The sequence below is a fragment of the Trichomycterus rosablanca genome, chromosome 16 (assembly GCF_030014385.1).
Source record: "Trichomycterus rosablanca isolate fTriRos1 chromosome 16, fTriRos1.hap1, whole genome shotgun sequence".
NCBI lineage: Eukaryota > Metazoa > Chordata > Actinopteri > Siluriformes > Trichomycteridae > Trichomycterus > Trichomycterus rosablanca.
The window spans coordinates 16,149,942-16,173,678 of NC_086003.1; the positions used below are offsets into that span (position 1 = coordinate 16,149,942).

At 39.0% G+C, this 23,737-nt stretch overlaps 1 protein-coding gene across 1 annotated transcript in view; it reads left to right on the top strand.

The window, feature by feature from the left end:
• gabrb4 (gamma-aminobutyric acid type A receptor subunit beta4) overlaps window positions 1-23,737 on the top strand; it is a 143,683-nt gene that overhangs the window by 1,004 nt on the left and 118,942 nt on the right. The window contains exon 2 of the mRNA XM_063010974.1: window positions 3,332-3,423. Coding sequence (XP_062867044.1) covers window positions 3,332-3,423 — 92 coding nt within the window. The remainder of the gene's footprint in view (window positions 1-3,331; window positions 3,424-23,737) is intronic.

The following is a 23,737-nucleotide window of genomic DNA, read 5'->3' on the forward strand; positions in this document are numbered from 1 at the left end:
TCATTACACATCTGTCCAATGTTCTCTATGTATATACATGTTATACCAAGACAGTGATATCTCCAGGCTTTGACATGAACGTGCGTCTGCACTCCAGATATGTGCAAAATGCCATTTCTATTAAAGATTTATAAAATAAATAAATAAATAAACACAAATCTGACGCAGTACTACATTTACTCAATCCTACTGAGAAATTTCAAATCAAAGCTTTTCTCAGTCCACCCCCACCCACAGGCAACCACCACCACCTCCTTTTCATCATAGCTGGATTAATAAAGGAGAACACATTAGAGCCTTACATTGAAATTAGGATCCGTATTAAAACGTATTAAATATGTTAATATGTGTTAAAACATATCAAACATAGTAACATTAGTTATTATATAGTAATGATTTGCAGACTGTATTTATTGTATACTACACAATTAAAAACAAAGGTGCCAGAAAAGGATGCTTTTGAAGACCCATTCGATGGCCGTTCCATAACCCATGTTACTGACAAATTAAATAACAAATGATTTTCCTACATAGATGTTCACATTATGAAAACCTTCATTAAGATATTACTTAAACATATGAAACCAAAGACCATCTAAGGCTTTATGCTAGACTGTTTACTAAAATGGATTGGAAATTTCCACATAATATTTTAAATCATAACATAAAAATACTCTGCAAAATCCTTTTTTGCACAAGGACCAAATACATTCATAAAATTAGTTGTTTTATTGAAATGAACTAAAAAAACATCTTAAAATCATAATAGTAGGAAAACCTTTCCTACATATTCCTATTATTAACATAATTAACATTTTACTACTCATCTAAACATATGTTATATGGCCAAAAGTACCATGCCCCCTGACCACTCCATTTCAAAACAATGGGCATTATTTTGTAGTTAAACCTCTCCTTTCCTCTCCATTGTGGTCTCAACAGCCTTCAATCTTTGGGTAGGTTATCCACAAGTTTTTTGGAGTGAATCTGTTGAATTTGTGCCCACTTGCGAAATTAGGCTCTAATGTTTAATAAGAAGTCTTGGCTTACAACTATCATTCAAATTTATTTCAGATGTGTTCAGTGTGTTTGCGGTCAGGGCTCTGTGTTGGCCACTGGAGTTCCTCCAGACTTGTCAAACCATGTCAAACCATTTCTCTTTCTGCACAGGAGTATAATCAAGCTAAACTCGAAAACGCCTTTCCCCAAAAAGGTTAAAGCGTTGAATATAAATTATAGTATTGATTTTAAAGACCCCATATAATTACTGCAACTCAGTAATTATATGGGGTTCACATACTTTTGGCTATAAACAGTACTAAAATTTTTATGTTTACGAATAAAATAAAGAATGAAAAATTATTGCCTGCCTTATTGCTTTTCGCTGAAATTCCGTCTTTGGTGTTCTTGGGTCACCTGTCATCTGCCAATTAGGCATCATCAGTTTTATTGTGTTAAAAGGAATAAAGGTGCTAACATGTGGGCTGCAGGTTTGCCAGGTTCAGCAATGGAATCGATTGCTCAATCTTGGTAAGAAAAAAAAAATCAAAATTAGAATCTCAGTTTCGGACAGAGCTCAAAAATTAGATCTTTTTCTATGGTACACACAAGGTTGCCAGATTGTCTTTGTTGTCTCTTTTGAAATGAGTCGTTAAAAAATGAGATGTCATATTTTGATCATACCATGCCTAAGAAAATCATAAAGATAAACTTGGATTATACCGTATTAAATATACTTCTTTGGGATTTCTGTTAATACATTCTATGGTTTAACTTTCATTCAGTGGTTTATGGCATGTTTTCTCAATTTTGAAGGATCCACACCTGCTTCTGGAGCAGATCAGGTGTGTTTGGAGCCAGAAAAATTAAAACACTGTAAGGCAAGAGGCCTCCGGGACTAAAGTTGAGAAACTCTGGTTTACAGCCAGGTTTTAAACCAGATTAAGCAGGAAACAATCAAGCCAATCTTAAGCCTTGATTTAATATCAACCAGATCCAACATTAAAATAAATGTGATCCAAAATTAAAAGCCTAAATAAAAGTAACTCAATTTCTAAAATTCTAGTTACCAGCTGAGGGCATTTTTTCAATCTAGTCGGGTAGTGCAGTAACCCACACAGTCTGGCAATACTGCAAAGGCAAAAAACAAAGCTGAGGAAACTACTGGAAATGTAAGTCCACTACCGCTGAGATCTGGAGTTGAAATTGCCGTCAAGCATCTACATGCAGACATGATTGAATATGTCTTGGGGGAGGGGGGTGGGGGTTGGTGGGCTGAGGCCCAGCGATGAATTGGTGCCCTGTGTTACTGCATTGCACCCAATGATGAATGTAAACATGAAATGTAAATGTATGTAGGAAACTATTTTTTGTTGCGCATTATGAATGGAATAAAATGAAGTGCTTTGTAGTGCAATGCTTTAATATTCACTAATAATCTACAGTCAAAAAATGAGCACAAACCACCACCACCATAAAATGGGGTGGCACAGTGGCTCAGTGGGTAGCACTGTCGCCTCACAGCAGGAAGATACTGGGTTTGATTACTAGGTGGAGCAGTCAGGGTCCTTTTGTGTGGAGAACGACATGCGAGTGAGGTTAATTGCAGTTGCAAAATTGTCCATGACTGTGTTTGACATTAAAGACTTGAATCGATTAATCTTGTTTAATGAGTAACTACCTGTCCCAAAATCCTAAACTATCTCTGTCACTTACTTTCTTAACCACTTATCCAATTAGGGTCGTGGGGGTGGTGGTGCTGGAGCCTATACCAACTATTCAATGGGCGCAAGGCAGACAGTAACACCCTGGACGAGGCACCAGTCCATCGCAGGGCAGACACACATACACACATACACACACACATTTACCTTTAAGGCAATTCAGTGTCTCCAAATAACCTGACTGCATGTTTTTGGTCATGGGAGGAAACCGGAGCTGCCGGAGGAAACCCACGCAGACACGGGGAGAACATGCAAACTCCACACAGAAAGGACTCGGACCGCCCCGTCTGGGAATTGAAACCAGGACCTTCTTGCTGTGAGGCGACAGTGCTACCCACCGAGCCACGATGCCTAAACAATCTTAAAATCTAAATAAAATTAAATGTTACCATTATTGGCCACAGTGTAATATCATCCAGATGTACATTAGCTTTTTTAGGCAGGCCTGGTTATGATTTTTGTGAATATAAGCTGTGGTGGCAAAGGTACTCAGTTTCAACCTTGTTATTATATAAAAATAGTGTGAAATAATGTGGTAAATGACCCAGACAGAGAACTGTTAAGGTTAATACAGTATTAACCAGGTAATCTTAACTGTCTGCCTGTAGCTCCTCGGTTGGAACTGGAATATCTGTGGCCAAGACAACAGTCGACAAACTGCTGAGGGGGTATGACATCCGTCTAAGGCCAGATTTTGGAGGTATGTTGACCTTCCCATGTTTTATTGCTACTGATACTCGTTATCTAATAGGAATGCCTATACAGTCAAATCGTCTTGTGGTCATTTGATTTCTTTTTTAATACACAACATTTTCTAGCAGTTTATGCGATGCACCTTCTAGTTTATCTTGCAATGTTGATTCCTGGGAGTTGTGTTCTTGTTGTTGTCATGGTCTTTAAAATTTAACTTTTATTCATGCAAAGAATTTGAGGGTTCTTTAGTAATGAAAATAGCCAGACATGACTGTTTACTTTCATCCACTGTTGAAATGCTAAAATGCTGTCAAAATGCTTTGCAGACCCCCTCTAACTCTATAACTCTAATAGGTTTCATTAAATGGACACAAATACACAACACAGATAAAGTACTGCAAAAATGTAGAGAGCCATGAAGGCAAACTTATTTTAAATAATAGTCTCTAACAGAAAATGTCTTTTGAAAAGTCACCACTCTAAAAACCAGTATTCCACAAACCTAATGCAATATTTGTTGCTTTTTCCCTCACCTTCCCTTACCTCACCTCTCTATTCACCCTTTGCCTTTGCTTTCATTGCAAAAAAAAATTAACAAAATAAATAAATAATGGAAAACAGCAGGACTTCTAAAGGCTGAGCACACTGTTTTCATTGCCTGTGATTCATATTTCTGCACACGTTTACAATTTTAAAGGACTCCAGGGATGCCTCTTCGACCACAAAACGCAGAATAACTTTGCTTCACCCACAGAAACGCATTGTTTGAAGGGCGATGTGTCCAACCATTCATCACAGGTCTCTGTTTTGTCCCCTGACGTTGCAAAGAGGCTGTAAATTTGCTACTGCTGCTACTTTTTCATTTCCACCATTCAACTTTCTCAGCAAATTACCTTGTATTTCACCAAAGAAGCAAGTCTTTGCTGTGAAGTGCATAGTATGCAGCAGTTCCAGACTCTCTAGAGCTCTGAGCAAGCTGATTACCTATTGTAAGTTTGTGTCTATTTATTTACATTATTTACATTATTCACCCATCTGTTCATCAATCCAACCAGCCAGCAAGCCTGTCCTCTGTCCCCCCAGCCATTGTCATTCCCATTATTGCATTAGGAAGCTATTGTTTGTATTTCACAGACATATAGCTAGTATTTCATTAAATACAATGCAGTCTATCTTTGGAAAATATGTAGTATACCTGATACACATTTCTCTTTCTGTGCTCCATACAACCATTCCGCATGATTGTATTTAAAGTACTTTATTGAATTGTCATTCTGCAGGCAAGATTGCAATGGATTATTTAATTAACACACTCATTCCACCCCCTCCCAGTGTTACATTCAACAAAGAAAATGTAAGTACTTGATGCATTTGTGGTTGACAGCTTGTAAGTCACCCTAACTGCCTCTTGTAGGCCAGTTGTCTGTGTCCTGTTCCATTCCAACGGAGAACATTCAACTTTCAGCACTTTTTTTAATCAAAATGTAACTGAGCCGCTATGCCAGTAATCAAAGGACAATAGTTTAATATGCTAGCCCACCATGGTGAAAACCCAAGTTGCAGTCTCAGTTTTGCCACCAACCTGCACTCAATAGACACAGATGGCCAAGTCTTAGGGACTAAATGGGGAATTACTTCCTGCAACTGCAACTCCTACAGTTTAAAACAGTGTATTGGCCACCATAATGCACAGATTAGGACATCAGAAAATGTTGTGTGTGGGTGTAGCAGACAAACATGGCTCAAGCACTTTATTTAGTTTAAGGGATGGCTGCAGAGTTGTTTGACGTACTTTTGCGTTATACACGCATATGCAGTTGAGTCATTTCCTTTGCATTCATTTTCATGTCAGTGCTGGTCTTTCATGACTCATTTTGTCATCAAACCCCCAACCCAGGTATCCATTCCATCCTTAATTAAATACAATAAGTCCTAGTGCTGGGATTGCCTTAGCAACCATCTTTCTCCAGCATATATTGATCTACTTCTCAGTATTTTAAACAGTACTTTATCAATAATTTCAATATCATTATCATTATTTAGTGTTTCCTCATTTTAACTCTGTCCAAGCTCAGAGCTAGGCATTGATGATCCATCGTGGTGTCTTAGCAATCTCACAGATCGGGATCGGGGCCGATCAAGGCATTTTTAACTGATCGGAAATCGGCTTTACTAATGCCGATCATAACCCGATCTTTTGTTTTACGTCAGCATGTCCGCTGTGTGGAAATACTTTAAATTGGAAAGTGAAACGAGTCCAACAGCGGTGTAATGTCTGTAATGCGAGCGTTTCACGAGGCGGTAGGAGTAAAGCTTCGTTCATTACTGTAGAATTTTACTGTTTATATGGTGTGTGAGTCGAGGATCACTCCGGTTTACAAAACAATAACTTTTAATCCGAGTATGAAAACTTCAGGACCATAACATACAGCTTTTACCAGTTTACGTGTTACAAGACTGAACGACATCTCATTATCAAGCTCTCTGATTGGCTTAGTTATGTAACCGAGCATCGTAGTGATGCACTCGCTTAATAAAGAAATAAAATACACGGTATATTCACAAATTGTCGGGAGCAAAACACTTTATTAACTTCTTCTGTTCCGAATAGCGGACAGCCAGAGCCGAGCACGCTATCCCATGCACTATGGAAGCCCCAAAGAGGTCAAAACACACTCACTTTGCGTAGACCCGTCCATCAAACCATTGTCACAATACAAGCACTTTAAGAACGGGCTTTCCTTCATAACAAAAGAGTGACTTTCCATTTTATTTTGGTATTCAGGTTTTACTGTAATGCTGTTAAGTAACTTATTTGTTTTTTTATATTCAAGTTAAGCTGCTACACCACTTGTGAGTGGAGATTTTTGTTCATTTTTAGTGTATCACTGCATTAAACAGAATTATGTTCTTTGAATATAAAGTTCAAAGTGAAACTGTAATTATCTCACTTCATTTTTACTACAATGCTGCACTAGGTTTGTTTACTTTTATTTTGTAAAAGAACATTAAGTAATAGTTTGGATGCAGGCAATTTTTTTCCTACAGCACTGCAGAGCTATTCAGTTGTTAAACATATACATTGGATTAATTTGAATAATTGTAATGTACTTGAAGTGTGCACTGTGTGAACAGTATTATCCAGTTCTTATCTAGACAATATCTAGAAAATACAAGTATCGGTTTGAGAATCGGTATCGGATCGGGATCAAAATTAAAGATCGGGATCGGGAACAAAAAAACGTGATCGGGACATCCCTATTAGCAACCCATCTAATCTTTCTCGATATAGCCAGTCATGTCTGTAGGTAGATGCCTGACCAGCTAATAGCACCAATGGAAATTTAAACCCTGGATTCCAGGCTAAATTCCAAGCTTTGTGTAGCTCAGTGGTCAAGGCACTGGACTAGTAATCATAAGGTTGCCAGTTCAAGCCCCACCATTGCCAAGTTGCCACTGTTTGGCCCCTTGATCCCCAAATTTCTTGAACTGCATTCAGTGATAAGTGTAAGTCACTCTGGATAAAAGCGTCTGCTGATTGCTACAACTGTAAATGTAAACAGTCCACAATGCATTATCCAAAAAGACTTGGGTCATGTAGATGTTTTTGGCAAGTGTGAGACAAGCTTCTATGCTCCTCTAAGTTAGCACTGTTTGTTGCCTTGCAACCATCACAAAAATACACTTTTTTGCTTGTTTTCTTTTTAATGATGGTATGATGCAACTGACCTTTTTGAGAGGAGCAAGGCCTGCAGTTTGTCTGCGTTTTTTTCGACATTTCTTGGTTGTCAGTCTGCACTTGGGAGAGGTTTGTTAGGGTGACCACTTTTTTGACCACAGTTTTCTCTTTTCTCTGCCTGTATCCTCTACCAAAAAGGTAAATTATTTTTAAAAATTAAAAATGTTTACCTCAGTCATATTAGAGCAGTGCTACCGTAACCCACAAACAGTCACAGTGCCCCAGGTTTATATAACAACCAATCAGTAACTTCAGCTAATACTACTAATCAGTAATTTGAAAGGGAGGGCCAACTAATTAAACAACGTTGGTTGACATAAAAACCTGCAGCCAGTGGCATTATTTTTAAATGTACCCTATCTGTACAGATTTAAATAAAATAATTATAATTTATTAATAAATGATTAAAAACACTATTGTCACTTTTGATTCATCAGTTTTGCTTCCTGCTGGCAGTCTGGCAAATTAGCAGTCACAGAAATATCTGTACTATCGACTGCCAAAAACTATTTAATTTACTGGAATCTTTTAATTAGTAAAATTTTTGTGTTGACATGGCACATCAATACCTTACTTGGGCAGCAGGCAGCGTCAGTTTGACAGACCCAGCACAATAATATTAAAGATAAATCAGCCAAGCAATGACTGACCTCAGAGCCCAGACACAGTCTTTCCAGAAAGACCTTTGAAATCTTTTGTCTCGCCAGACTGATTGCATTTTGAGTTGCTATTACATTTATTGATCCAAAACTATCTATAACAATAAAGTCCTTAATTATAGTGTAGCAGCAGAGACAGGATACCTAAGCAATATTTGTAGCACTGACTAAAGAAAATAATGTTTTAGTATTCTTCAATACAAATATGACCTGCTACATTAACTTTTTACAGAGGCTGCTTAATGCTCGTTAGAAGATTGTTGTTTATGATTAGTAGTTTTTTATTATTATTTTTAAAAAGTACCTTTAAATTCACTGTTTATGTGATTCTGTTTGCCATCATTGCATTTTCATCAGTTTGTGGTTTGCCTTGGTACATGCCTCCTCCAGCATGTGTAAACCCACCAACAACTAGTTTTTATGAGTCATTTTTAACAAGTGAGGGTATTATGATTGGGTATAAAAACAAGATACACCAAAGGCTCAGTCATTGCAAGAAAAGAGTCGTGACTTATCTCTTTGTGCCAGACTTCAAAAGAGAATTGCCAACAGAATTAACACAGAATTGCAAATCTACTATTCATAATGTTGTGAAAAGATTATGGGAACCTGCAGAAACTCAGTTTGTGAAGGTCAAGGCTGGAAACCTGTTGCATAACTCCATCCATCGTCCATTGTGCTACTGTGATAAATAGAGCCTATGGATTTAGGAGTACTTCAGAAAACCATTGTAACCTAACACTAGAAATACAACCTCTAGCTCTATTACACAAACAAAAAGCCATATATGAATTCTATGGAGAGATGGGTCTAAGCTCATCTCAGATGTACTGAGAAATGTGTGTGTGGTCCACATTTGTTTGTTCTCTCTACCAAAAACTAACATCTGTCATGGTATATAGATGAATCAGAGCTCACAGCATGGATGATCTGCAAGAAAGTACATGGTTATTTCAGCAAGACAGTGCAAGGCTTCATTTTTTTACATTGTGCAACAGCATGGCCATATAGACAGAGAGTGCATGTTGTATGCTTGACTAGCCTGCCCGCAGTCCAGATCTGTCCCCTATTGAAAATGTATGGCGCATTATTAAAAGAGCAATCAGATGGTGATTGTTGAGCGTTGATGCTCCAGATGTTTGCTGTGTTTGATGTCTTGGTAGGTGCCCACCAGTTTGATTCATATTGTGCCAGTCTCAGTGACTGGTACTCCAAAGAAGCTATGGCATACCTTTACACACATCTCCGACTGTGTGTTGTGGACTCATGACCACAGGGTTGGTGATAAAGCCCTGCTCAGACCTCCACACAAGAACGCACACACATTTACATGTAACTACATGGTCCATTGTCTTTTCAGTGTTCACATATAAGATTACATTTATATTCATATGACAGTAAATATTACTGTGTATAGTTATTTGCTAGAAATTGTGAAGTTTAAAAAAACATTCTTATACAATTTGTCCTGTTTATAGCTGTTTTATGACCCTGTCTACAATTTTTGGTAGAGGATTGTGAAGGTAGTGTGGATTTAAGGACCAGCCAATCAAAAAATTGTCCTCAACATTAATTTAGTGCATTTATTTTTACGAAACAGCCCTAACGTGTGCTTAAAGGGTCTACAAGTTATTGAAAAGCTAGATTGTATTCTGCAAACACGGGAATACATCAGTTTTAGTTTGCATATTGCAGTCAAAATTGTGCAGCCACAATTAATGGATTCTGAAATTGCACAGAACAGTATCTCAGTAACATTAGATCAAGTTCCTCTGCTACCTTACCTTTACTTTGTGAATCTCATTAGCTTAAAATTAATCTTTAGGTTTTCAAAATACATTTAAGCTGGTTATTGTAGATATTCTAGTGTATGTTTGTGACCATAAGAAAGGGTTTAAAGCATTAATAGATTAGAACACCTGATAGAACACCTGTTAGTGGGTGGGATATATTAGGCAGCAAGTGAACATTTTAACCTCAAAGTTGATGTTAGAAGCAGGAAAAATGGGCGAGCGTAAGTATTTGAGTGAGTTGAACAAGGGCCAAATTGTGATGGCTAGACAACTGGGTTAGAGCATCTCCAAAACTTCAGCTCTCTTCAGGTGTTCCCGGTCTGCAGTGGTCAGTACCTATCAAAAGTGGTCCAAGGAAGGAACAGTGGTAAATCGGCGGCAGGGTCATGGGCGGCCAAGGCTCATTAATGCATGTGGGGAGCGAAGGCTGGCCCGTGTGGTCAGATCCAACAGACGAGCTACTGTAGCTCAAATTGCTGCAGAAGTTAATGCTGGTTCTGATAGAAAGGCGTCAGAATACACAGTGCATCACAGTTTGTTGCGTATGGGGCTGCAAAAGGGGGACCAACACAATATTAGGAAGGTGGTCATAATGTTATGCCTGGTCTGTGTATATGTATTGTCAAAGCATGTACTGTAGAGCAGTAATAGTTTTGAATGGAATTTCTGAGGCAATTGTAAAATTGCTGGGCACACGCAGAACAGTCCTGTAGATTGGAATGTAGTAGTTATAGTGTCAGAGTTTGGTCTGAATCAAAAGAAAATCACTCAAAGTGATTCCAGACAAAGTGCCAGATAAAGAGGAACATCTTCTAGCGTTCAGATAACTTTAATATGACATGATAAATCCAGAAATGGCTAAAATTCCTTTTTACTGAGATATCTTTTACCTGTGTAGCAGCGTGTAATTGCTGTAGTCTACATCAAATCTTACAGCTTGCGCATAGTGCCCGTGGCTACAATCACCGTACATTTACCACTATAGCTTTAAAAAATCTGAAGGTGCCTATATTACGTTCAGAGCCAGTTTAATGTGCTCATCTCACTTTGCTTTGTTTGTCTGTTAGTCCTGGAAATCATATAGTGACAAATGTAAAGAAAAAACAGCAGCATTTAAGCCCTCAGTAAGCACTGGTAGGTAAGTGGAACACAAAGTGGAACACAAATGGTCTATTCTGCTTCTTAAATTCTGCTTACTTTTTTTACCTGCTGAACAATTTGTGGAAAATGTCTGTGATGTTTCTTTCTAGTCAGTATTGTGATTGCATTGCAGTTACGGTTTTTCCTAAATTCATGTTGTATATAGTGTAAATCAATAAATCATTCATTCTTATATAGGACATGGTATCTCAGTGGTTAAAGTACAAAACTAAAATTTGCTGAAAGAGGCAGGTGTGTTGAACAGATCTTCTCTGTATTAGCTGGCATGGGCTCCACAAGTTTGTGGAAAATCTGATGATCCATGTTATGTCAGCATGTTTTAACAATATTCCAAAGAGCATCTTATAATATGAGTGCTTGATTTTTGGCAGTTCCCATCTTGCCACTCTGAGTGACGGGTATTCCAGAGAAGCTATGGTGAACCTTTGCTTCAAACACATCTACACTAGTAACTGGAAGGTCACTGGTTTAAGACCCACATCTGTCAGGTTGCCACTGTTTGGCCTTTGAGCAAGGCCCTTAACCCTCAATTGCCTGCAATGCATACAATATATACAGTCTCAACTGTAAGTTGCTTTGAATAAAGGCGTCTGCTAAATGCTAAAAATGTTAATGTTATATATTTACCTAAAATCAGCCCTAGCTTTTATTATAGTGTTGATTTTAGTCTGTTAACTAGCAGTCACCTTTTAATATGCTTATATCAGTAAAACTACCCCCAAGTACAGTACAGTGCACTGTTCAGCAAACTGAAGCCTGATGCACTATGATGGCACGTCCATTAACATTTTCAGTCAGAAAACGAGCGCCCAGGTGGCACAGTGGGATATTTCGCAAGCACACCAGCACCGAGACTCTGAACTCCTCGGTTCGAAACTTAGCTTTGCCACCGGTCGCCTGGGCGCCATCTAGCGGGAATAATTGGCAGTGCCAGCATTAGACACGTTTCTGCTAGGGCGGGATAACTAGACTATGTAGGTGGGGTCTTCAAACAATGTGTAAGGACCCTAATTAGCAGATAGAGAGGCACCTGTGCAGAATGCATGGGTGAAAAAGGGTTCAGTTAAGGGCTGCACGTGGTTCGGAGAAGGCGTGAGCTGCAATATACCCAATCAGGGATGCAATCAGGGATCCCCCAGCAGCAGAAGACAAATTGACTATGCTAAATTGGGAGAAAATGCATAAATAAAATAGAAAAAAAAAGGAATAATCAAAATAGCCAAAAAAACTCATTTAAAAAATAACTAATGTAGTACCTGCTTAACTTATCATATATCAGAATAAACCACAATAGTCCTACTACTTGTGTATTCAGTACAAGCCTTACACAGACACACATAACTGCCAAAATGATGCCTTTTTAGTAAACTGTATTGACTTTTGGCCAGTCTTCACTCTTCTAATAGTAAGTTTTTTTTCTTTGTTTGGTTACGAAGTAAAACACACTTCTAGCACACTTCTAGCACTAATATCAAGAAGATGTGTTCAACACATCTGCCTCTCTTAGCAACTCTTAGCAACTCCCAGCAACTTTGCGGGGCTGCTTTTACAGCATTAAGGAGCTTTGACACTGGACACGAATGATTATCATTTAATGTCCTACTAATATAACTGAATCTTAATGAGATGAACTAAGATTGTTTGGTAACATTAAACATTGATTGCAACTAAAGCTGGTAGGCTTAGAAATGGTTAAAAATGATTTGAGCTAGTCTCTTATTGTTCCAAGATGCCGCTTGTCATTGTTGTCCTGTCACTGTGTCACTTATCGATGATGGTCTAAATGAGACTACTAATAAACTGATGTTTTGACATTTAACACTGTGTGAACACAGACTTAATGGTCTTGAATTAACTTTTGGAAATACTAAGGATGGAAATAAGAATCTAAGAAGCAATGGTAATTTTTTTCCTTGTTACTAGTACTGAGACTTGTGTTAATTTTTGCATTCGCACGCTGCTGGCTTCGTTTTCCTGTTTAGTGACTTTGACGCTAACTTTCCAGCAAATTACCCATGGATGTGGTGTGTTATGTAAGCTTGAAACTAGACTGAGAATCCCAAGTTACGGGGGTTCACTCTGTAATCAAGGAGCAATAAAGAGGGCATGGGTATAAAGCGCTTATGGAATTCATAATGGAAACATATGAATGTGATAATGACCCACATGATTGTCATTATAATTATAATCATCCTCATCCTCATTATCATCACACTCATTGCAATAACATTTGGAGATCCAGAAGGACCAATCTTACTTGCTGACAGGCTGGGATTTGAAATAGCAATGATATTTCAGAACTGCAGCACTGAAATACATCAATAGTTCTTCAACTCTAGTTCTGAATCATGTCATGGTAGGTCTGTTAATACCAATGTACAATAAAAAGACCCAAACATCATGTCCATATGTGCTTGTAAAACATTTTTACCGTAAAACCATGGGCATTAGTATGAAGTTGCTCCATCATTTGCCACCAATAGCCACTAAACCTTAGGAAAGACTTTCCACTAGATGTTGAAACAAATATCATGAAATAATATTGATACTGGGGATTCATATTTCAGGTGAAAAAAGAAAATTATTAAACTGGATATAGACTCACAGCCATATTTAAGTTTATCACGAAAGGGTGAGGTCAGGGTTCTGTACAGACCGGTCAGATTCTTACATTAAATGATTTTTGTTGCTGTTGTTGTTTGTTTGTTGTTTGCTATAAAAATCCCATATTAGGAGTTGTACAAAGGTGGGACAGGGGCACACACTCAAGTTTTACAGTATTTCTGACCTTATCGTTCTCTACAAAACATAACACCACCGTTGCATTGCAAAAAATAGTACTCACTACAATAACTCACTACAAAACAAACAATCCCTGCTGGCCACGTAGCCCAATCCACTCAGATTCATTTATTTTTGCTACTTACTTTTACGCTGCACATCAGCGCACAAACTGATTGCTCACTCCTTGTTGATGTGCATTTTTGGACATGGGATCATTAAACCCCTCGTCACGTCTTGCGTTTGTTTTCATGACAAAACGTAGTTTGGGAGACCAGAGAAGCTCTCGCCTTAGATTCCAGTTGGTGATAGATCGTGTAGTGTGAACCCCCCTATCGCTGATCAGTCGTGTAGTGTGAAAGCCACACCGACTTGAAAGACTCCCGATTACAAGAGATCCAGTCGTGTAGTGTGAACTGTACAGCGACCTTACAACTCGGAAAGTCGTGTAGTGTGAACTTGACATTAGTCATGGAAAGACAATCCAAAAAGTTTGTGCTGATGTTTCCAAAGTCAGGGGAGCTTGGATGCCCAGTGTTGTACCAAAGAAGCAATCGTCTTTATATGCTGTGTATTTTACCACTTTTTGGTGACTTTAGGTTTCCAAAAACAGGACCTACCACTTTGTGCTTTGAGTTTTCATCGCTGCGAGATGTTTTCACTTCTTGAAAAGCCTGTGATGGACTGGCACACTGCCCAGTGACCTTTTCTTTAGCGCCTAGAGTTTCTGAATGCTGCATAACTAACCACTACCCCAAAACGAAACAAAAAAAAATTGTTTTTTTTAAAGTTTATCTTTTGTTGAGTATATGAGCGCAAACGTGTCATTTTCTCTTACAAACAACATAGTGCAGCTTTTTTGAATCTTATAAAACCTTGTAATTAAAAATATGGTTCGAATACACTCGGTCAGTACAGTTAATTTACTTTTACCTGCCAATGAGGATCTATCTACCTTTTTTGTCTATGGTAATGAAACTGAAGACCCTGAGGACATTAATTATAGCTGGGTGGGTCTTATTTATTACCTTAATAATCGGGTCAGCCTCTGAGGACTATTATTTTATAGGATTGAGCTCTCTCATTGCAGGTCATAGTGAGAAATACCTCCCTGTGTTCGGGTTCTCTTCCAGCTCTATCATGTGTTACCTGGGACCATTAATGCTCCGCCAGTAAAAAATATGTTGCAGTTTTAATTAACAGAGTAGAACGAGTAAGATGTCACACCTACTGCCATGAGTCACCAGGTCTGCATGTGGCAAGATTATTTTTTTTTTAATGTATTTTTGTTTTGGTCATTTATGTGTGGTGATGAGAAAGATGCATTGTGTTTGGTTTAATTTTGACAATGTGAGGACACAGAATCAGCCCACTATCACAGCAGGGAGTTTACAGTACTGTGAGTATGCTACTCTTATGTGTGGTGTATTTTCTCTAAATAAAATGCTTATTTGGCTATAATATCTATTGTACTCAACTGTTAACTGTTAATTTTGAACTCTGATAATTCAAAATCGGAGTCCAGCTTTCAGACAGCAGGTCTTCAGGCGTTTGGTCCTGCTTAGTGTGAATAGCATTACCAAAACAAATGGCAAAATGATTACCATTGTCTGACATGACTTAATTATAAGAACTCAGTGACTAGAACTGTAACTGTAACAGTATATGTGTACTGTACCCAAAGCAATGGCTTCAACAGAGTCACGTACATGAACAGAAAAGTCAGACTCTCGCAGATAAGAAAAGATGTTTAATAACCAGTTCAAGGTACTCAGGGTATTCCAAAGAGTAGTTGTAACAAGCAGAAGGTCAGCATGTAAAGAAACTCGGCAAAACAAGATATGAGGGCAAACACAGAAAACATAGGCGAAATATCGGGCAAAAGGGTACACAAAAATATCTTGGCACATGAAAACCGCTCAGTACACAGAATAAATACTGGCGATACCTTTCAAAGTATCATGGTTTGCCTCAACCTCTAAATAGACATCCCTAGATTAATAATTAGTAAACTGGTGATGCAGCCTCCCTCTGCGCTATCTGATTGGCCGACTGTGCCACATGATCAGGTACTAGCAAGAGAACGGCTGTGTCAGGAACAGCAGACAGTGTGACAAGCGGACTATATTGTTTTTCACCACATGATACTGTAACTATTCTCTGGACATGCAGGTCATGCCGATTTTAAATATTACTTTTGTGCAGTTCATACCTCCAATATTCATTTGCAAGTAATATTCCCAATGAACTTATAGTGGCAAAAAAACAACAGGTATGGAAAGTTTAAAATATGTGTTTTAATTTCCTTTTTATTTTTTTGCAAAGTTTGCTTTATTTATTATTTATTTAAAAAATATTTTTAATGTACTTAACATGACTAGATGGACCATCACGTATATGCATCCACCTAACAAAAAAACACTTAAATTGCTTGACTGTTGTTTCTTGAAGTGACTGTTCAATTACAAGCAAAGAGAGACATATTTGAACGTTGTGGATTAGGTATTTTGCCTGGCTCAGGCAGACAATGTACTGCCACTTTTGTTCAAATGCAGGCAAAGGTGTATAGGCAAAGGAAACTATTAGCTCCTGCATGCAAATAAACAGCAAACAAAAAAATACAGGTCTTACAGGGCGCAGTATGCATGGGTTTTACTGCTGCGCCACCTGTGCACCCCTGTACATAGTTTTTAAAGTCAGAAAGATAAAGACTGTAGAGGGATGAGATAGGTCATCCCTTTTAAAATAAGGACTTGTCTCGATCGCTATAGAAATCAAATTATACAAAATAAGGGTGGCATTCTGTGTCAAATATGCTAAAAGTTTAAGTAAGATCATAGTATGCTACTATGTTAGTGTTAACAATATTAAGTTACACTTAATATTGTTAACAAGTTACACTAAATAGTGTTTGCATTAGTTACCAAAAGTATCTGATATGTTTAAATAGTAATTTCCTTTTCAAAACATGACTTTTTTGTACACTCTGCTTTATATTAGCATTATAAGCCATTTCCACAACTCTCAATGACAGTTTTGGCTACTAAGTACAAGTTTCTACTCTATGTTTCTACAGTTTAATGCTCTATGACTATTTCTCTTTTCGCGTACATTATGGAATTAAGTAGTCAAATAATAATAATATTAATATTATAAAAATAATATTAATATTATAATATAAATATAAATAATATTATGAAAATAATATTAAAAGGTAATGTAAAGATAAAATATAAGGCCAAAAAGTTTGTAACATGACTGCAGGGTTTTTTTTTGCTCTAATGCCCTTGTGCATTCACACATTAGAAGTCACATCCCTTGCCGCTCAGGTGGCGCAGCGGTAAAAAGAAACGCGCTGCAACCAGGGCTGGATTCTGAAGAACGTGGTATCGAATCCAGCCTTGCTTTACCGGTTCGAAGCTGAGTGGCTATATGAGCAACGATTGGCCGGTTGCTCATATGGGGGGTGGGACAAAGAACCAAAAGCCGGCTGATTGGAGGCGCTTACACAGAGATGGGAGAGGGTGCCCTTAGTGTGTGTCTCTCCGCATGCAACGCTAGGTGGCGCCAAACTCGTCAATGTGTGGGTGGCAAAGATGCATCTGGCTGCTGCTCGTGTTTCGGAGGGTATAGGGGTTAGCTTCAATCACCTCCGTCAGGGCAGAGTTCGGCATAGACAGAGAGGAAGCACGATGCTAATTGAACAATTGGATGCGCTAAAAGGGGAGAAAAAGGGGTAAAAAAAAAAAAAAGAAGTCACATCCCTTTGCATGTTCCTCTTGATTGGCAATCACCAGTGCCTCATGAGCATTAATATCCTCCAGCTGGAGGTTCCCCTATATATCCCAGCTTTTCCCTGTCATTCTTACACAGTGACTTAAAGAGAAGGAAACTACAAACCTAAAGTGTTTTCAAATTCTTTACTTGCAGTGAGATTGTTGTGTCAATTTAAATTATTAATGCTAAAAAAGTAAAAATAATATTATAAAAAATAAAATTAAACGGTAATATAAGTTATAATAGAAGGGCAAACTTCCAGTTGTGTGAGTGTGGAGGTGTATCATGTATATGATATTTTAAACTATATTCAAATCATATTTGTTAAGTTTTGTGTTTACTTAGGTTTATTGCCCTAAACGTAACTGTAATGGTAAAATGTTAATAAATGGTCCTGGACTTAATGGACACAGTACTTAAAATCAAGCTGTGAATTGAATATACCACAGACTCCATTCTGCTTGTGCATCCTTCAGGTCTGAGCAGTTAAATCCAGAAATATGTCTGCTCTATATACCAGTGTGTGCAATTTTGCAATGTGTGTGTAACTCATCTCTGAAGCCTCGAGTCAATAGCCAGTAAAGTATCAGCCACAGAGCTCTGTGGTCTGAGAAGGGAAACGCCACAAGAGATCCTAGTGAAATTAAACCATGAACTAAAGGCCACTAATTACATTATCTTTGAGGAGTCCACCATTTTATCCAAGTTGCAAGTGGCCTCTGCGGACTGCAGGGAAATCTAATAAAAACAGTGGCCTGTAAATTGTATCAGTAAGTGTTCTTTCCAACCCTGTTGTCTATCTTCTAATATCTTTTACAACATCAGTGTGTTAGCAGTGGTTTAAAAGCTTTGTTAGAGGAATAGTGAACAAATTAAGTTGGAATGCCAAGGTATGTTAGACAGGAGCTAACAGAATTTGTGGATTTTTATATACATGATCAAATGTACACAGATCAGGCATAACATTATGACCACCTTTCTAATATTGTTTTGGTTCCCCTTTTTGCTGCCCCATACGCAACAAACTGTGATGCACTGTGTATTCTGATGCCTTCCTATCAGAAACAGCATTAACTTCTTCAGCAGTTTAAGCTACAGTAGCTCGTCTGTTGGATCGGACCACACCGGCCAGCCTTCGCTCCCCTCGTGCATCAATGAGCCTTGGACGGCCATGACCCTATCGCCAGTTTACCACTGTTCCATCCTTGGACCACTTTTGATAAATACTGACCACTGCAGACCAAGAACACCCCACAGGAGTTGCAGTTTTGGAGATGCTCTGACCCAGTCATCTAGCCATCACAATTTGGCCCTGGTCAAACTCGCTCAAATCCTTATGCTTGCTCATTTTTCCTGCTTCTAACACATCAACTTTGAGTATAAAATGTTCACTTGCTGCCTAATATATCCCACCCACTAACAGGTGCCGTGATGAACAGATAATCAGTGTTATTCACTTCACCTCTCAGTGGTCATAATGTTATGCCTTGTGGCAAACAAAGTATTTGTTTGTGCTTGTTTAACATCTCACTCCAGAACTGTAGGCATTAATATTTATAGTGGTCTAACACAGTGTTTCTCAACCTTTTTTCAGTCACGGCACCCTTTAAACGTATTCAAAATCTCAAGTCACCCCAGTCTAAAATGTATTAAAAAACTTACACTCTGCATCCCTCGTACTGCTAACACACAAAAACACTACAGGGAAGAGACGTACTGTGGTTGCATTGCATGAAGTTTCAGAAAAATCCTCTCTTGTGAAGAGATGAGCCTGTGTTTGTTTCTGCTTTAAAACATATGCGCCATGAACCAATCAGATTTAACATCATTAAAGAAGTTTATAGTTTATTTCTCAATTATTTGTCATTATACCACTAGCACTGCTCATTGTCTGCATGTTTCTCTGTAGCTCGGTTACGGCTCTCAAACTTAAACTCAAAAGAAGCTTTATTGGCATGACTAATAAGAACATTCGTATTGCCAAAGCAAGTTAGAGAGAAATAATAAAAATAACAATAAAAAAAGTAAATATATACAAAACAGTTACATTTGCAAAAATATAAAATAGAATAAAATATTAATAAAAACAGTGCAAAATAACAATAAAAATTATAATATTTACATTAATTAGGTAATTACCTCTCTCTCTCTGTGTGTGTGTGTGTGTGTGTGTGTGTGTGTGGTTTGCTCTCTCCGCGATACTGAAAGTGATTTGAATATCGATAATAAACAGCTCTTATTAAATCCCTCTACTGATGGAAGCGGAATGGTTGAATTACAGCCTATAAGAACTGCACAGAAATGTAAATATATATTATAACGGCTCCCAGAGGCGTGACTCGGTTCCTTTTGTTAATTTTAAAGAGCCGTTCAATAGAATCGGATCGTTCGCGAACAACTCATCACTATAGGCAACGCACGCAACCCGCGTTGACGTTGTATCATGGGGAATGGGGCATGTGAGACAAAATTTGATGTTTGAGGCGGCTAATGGTCTACATTTTCATGATAAGTTGGCTTTTTTGTATTTTAAATTTATTTCATTTTCAGTATCAGTAACGTAAATATTTTTTACGGCACCCCTGATGAAGCCAGACGGCACCCCGGTTAAGAAAGGCTGGTCTAACAGACTCATAACATAACAGCGGTCCCCAGCCTTTGTTGCACCACCGACCAGTTTCATATAAGATATAATTTCAAGGACCACTGCAGAAAATCCCGCTTCACAAAAATAGGATGTTGGAAATGGAAGAAGTGTTTTCATGCTTTTGTAGCAATCTCTAATTATTTATTCTTTTCTGTGCGGCCCGGTAATAAATGACCCACAGACCGGTCCGTGGCCTGGTGTTTGAGGACTACTGCTGTATAACACAGCTGGGCATTGTACGGCCCCCTGGCCACATTCGGCCCTTTGGCTGTTCCCTACCGGCCTGCATGAGGTCAGTGGTAGCATTGTTTGTATTTTAAAATATAATATAAATTATACAAAATAAATGTTATTTTGTGCATTTATATACCACAAGAGCATTAGAAAGTGTGGCAGTCGTTTAAGATCTGCTCCAGGTTAGGAGTCACATCTCTCTGTGTCCCTCTTTATTGGAAATCACTTGTGCCTCATGAGCACTGATATGCTTCAGGTGGATGTTCCCCTATATATCACAGCTTTCCCCTGTCATTCTTGCCAGCTCCTTTGTTTACACACTTGCTTTTCTCTGAATTTGTGATGCTGGAATACTAGGTCTGGTCTGGTTTTTGTCTGACATGGGATGTCAGCATTCGTTTGGTTTTTGGGAACTGCCCCTGTTTTTGCAGCGTTTTGTAGTGGAACCATCCGTAAAACCACTTTTTGCATGGGAGACAACAGTGATAGGGTAGGTAGTGGTTCAGCTCATTAATAGCCGAGTCAGCAGGATCTAATAGTTCGCTCTTTGTTCTGTTTCAGAGGACTGGCTTGTTGTAGCCTATTTTGTGAAATCAAGTCGCAAGTTAATAGTTATACTATCCTCATTCCATCCACCTTCTGTGTTGGAGGTTGCGGATGTACTCATGTCTTTACTTTGTTACTTTGTTCCTACTAATTTGGCCGCATATTTATTTGGATTGTCACCTGTTTGTTGGTGGCTTTTTAGTCACTGTATTTTCACAGTTGTGTGGGATTCGCTCACACTCCCTGTAGTGAGGCATGTTCTAGCCCTGTTAGTTAAATTGAGTACCAGCGTTGGTTGATAAGACCCTACTAGCAGTCAGTGTTCAAGGTCTTAGATGGAAAAGAAGTCAGGTCTGCAATCAGCACAGTTTTTTATACATAATTTAGCAAATCATGTCATTATGAACCTCATTTGCGTAGAGGCATTATTATGCTTGAGCAGGTCTTCCCAATCTGTTGCCACAATGTTAGAAGTACACAGCTCTTAAGTTATTTCCCTCAGTGGAGTTTGGCAGGTCTACCTCCACATAATTCTTTTCAAGCCAAACTTAAGGTGATGTTCTCCTACCATACACCAGAGTCTATAATAGCACTGCCTGATGGTATTGCATGATACATCTACATAAATCTCTGCTACAGTTCCCCACTGGCAATGTTCTTTACACCTCTCCAGCCAATGCTTGACATAACACATGATCATCTTTGGTTCTTGTTTGGCTGTACAACCCCAGATGAATAGTTATTGTGCTGACATTGCTTTCAGAGGCAGATCGGATCTCAGTAGTGAGCTGTTCAGTATGACCCATTCAACTGTCAGTGTTTGTCTGTGAAAGTTACATTGATGTATGAATAGCCAAACCCTTTATTTAGGTGGGTGATACATGGATGCTTTGTTTTTGCCTATACATGTTACACAAAATATTAGTTAACAGTTATGTTCTGGGTCAGCATTTTGTCAACACTGTAGCACAAAATCCTGAGCCTAGGAGCCATGTTTAACCTTTATCTGTTGCTCCTCATCCCTTCAACAGGGCTTCTAAATGTCTTTAAGAGACAGCGGAAATGCACTTGGACAAGGCATAGCAGCACATGTCAGACAAACGCAGTCATTTACACTGGATTAGGCTGATATATTACCTTAACAGTAACTAAGCCACTGTGACAAACGTTTGAGGCGGCCAAAGGACGGGCAGTCCTGTTAACAAGGTGATTTTTAATTGCACCAGTTCTGGTCAGGACTATGATTGTGTGTGTGTGTGGGTGGGGGTGGGGGGAGGGGGCGGTAGTTTTTGTAACCAGACATGATCTCCTAATAAGACACCCATACAATAACACTTACACTGCCATTTTATCAGCTCCACTTACCATATAGAAGCACTTAGCTCTACAATTACTGACTGTAGTCCATCTGTTTCTTTACATGCTTTGTTAGCCCCCTTTAATGCTGTTCTACAATGGTCAGGACTCTCCCAGGACCACTACAGAGCAGGTGTTATTTAGGTGGTGGATCATTCTCAGCATTGCAGTGACGATGACATGGTGGTGGTGTGTTAGTGTGTGTTGTGCTGGTATGAGTGGATCAGACATAGCAATGCTGAGTTTTTTTAAACACTTCAGTGTCACTGCTGGACTGAGAATAGTCCACCAACCAAAAATATCCAGCCAACAGTGCCCTGTGAGCAGCGTCCTGTGACCACTAATGAAGGTCTGTAAGATGACCAACTTAAACAGCAGCAATAGATGAGTGATCGTCTCTGAATTTACATCTACAAGGTGGACCAACTAGGTAGGAGCGTCTAATAGAGTGGACAGTGAGTGGACACGGTATTAAAAAACTCCAGCAGCGCTGCTGTGTCTGATCCACTCAGAGTATATACAGTGTATCACAAAAGTGAGTACACCCCTCACATTTCTGCAGATATTTAAGTATATCTTTTCATGGGACAACACTGACAAAATGACACTTTGACACAATGAAAAGTAGTCTGTGTGCAGCTTATATAATAGTGTCAATTTATTCTTCCCTCAAAATAACTCAATATACAGCCATTAATGTCTAAACCATCGGCAACAAAAGCGAGTACACCCCTTAGTGAAAGTTCCTGAAGTGTCAATATTTTGTGTGGCCACCATTATTTCCCAGAACTGCCTTAACTCTCCTGGGCATGGAGTTTACCAGAGCTTCACAGGTTGCCACTGGAATGCTTTTCCACTCCTCCATGACGACATCACGGAGCTGGCGGATATTCGAGACTTTGCGCTCCTCCACCTTCCGCTTGAGGATGCCCCAAAGATGTTCTATTGGGTTTAGGTCTGGAGACATGCTTGGCCAGTCCATCACCTTTACCCTCAGCCTCTTCAATAAAGCAGTGGTCGTCTTAGAGGTGTGTTTGGGGTCATTATCATGCTGGAACACTGCCCTGCGACCCAGTTTCCGGAGGGAGGGGATCATGCTCTGCTTCAGTATTTGACAGTACATATTGGAGTTCATGTGTCCCTCAATGAAATGTAACTCCTCAACACCTGCTGCACTCATGCAGCCCCAGACCATGGCATTCCCACCACCATGCTTGACTGTAGGCATGACACACTTATCTTTGTACTCCTCACCTGATTGCCGCCACACATGCTTGAGACCATATGAACCAAACAAATTAATCTTGGTCTCATCAGACCATAGGACATGGTTCCAGTAATCCATGTCCTTTGTTGACATGTCTTCAGCAAACTGTTTGCGGGCTTTCTTGTGTAGAGACTTCAGAAGAGGCTTCCTTCTGGGGTGACAGCCATGCAGACCAATTTGATGTAGTGTGCGGCGTATGGTCTGAGCACTGACAGGCTGACCACCCACCTTTTCAATCTCTGCAGCAATGCTGACAGCACTCCTGCGCCTATCTTTCAAAGACAGCAGTTGGATGTGACGCTGAGCACGTGCACTCAGCTTCTTTGGACGACCAACGCGAGGTCTGTTCTGAGTGGACCCT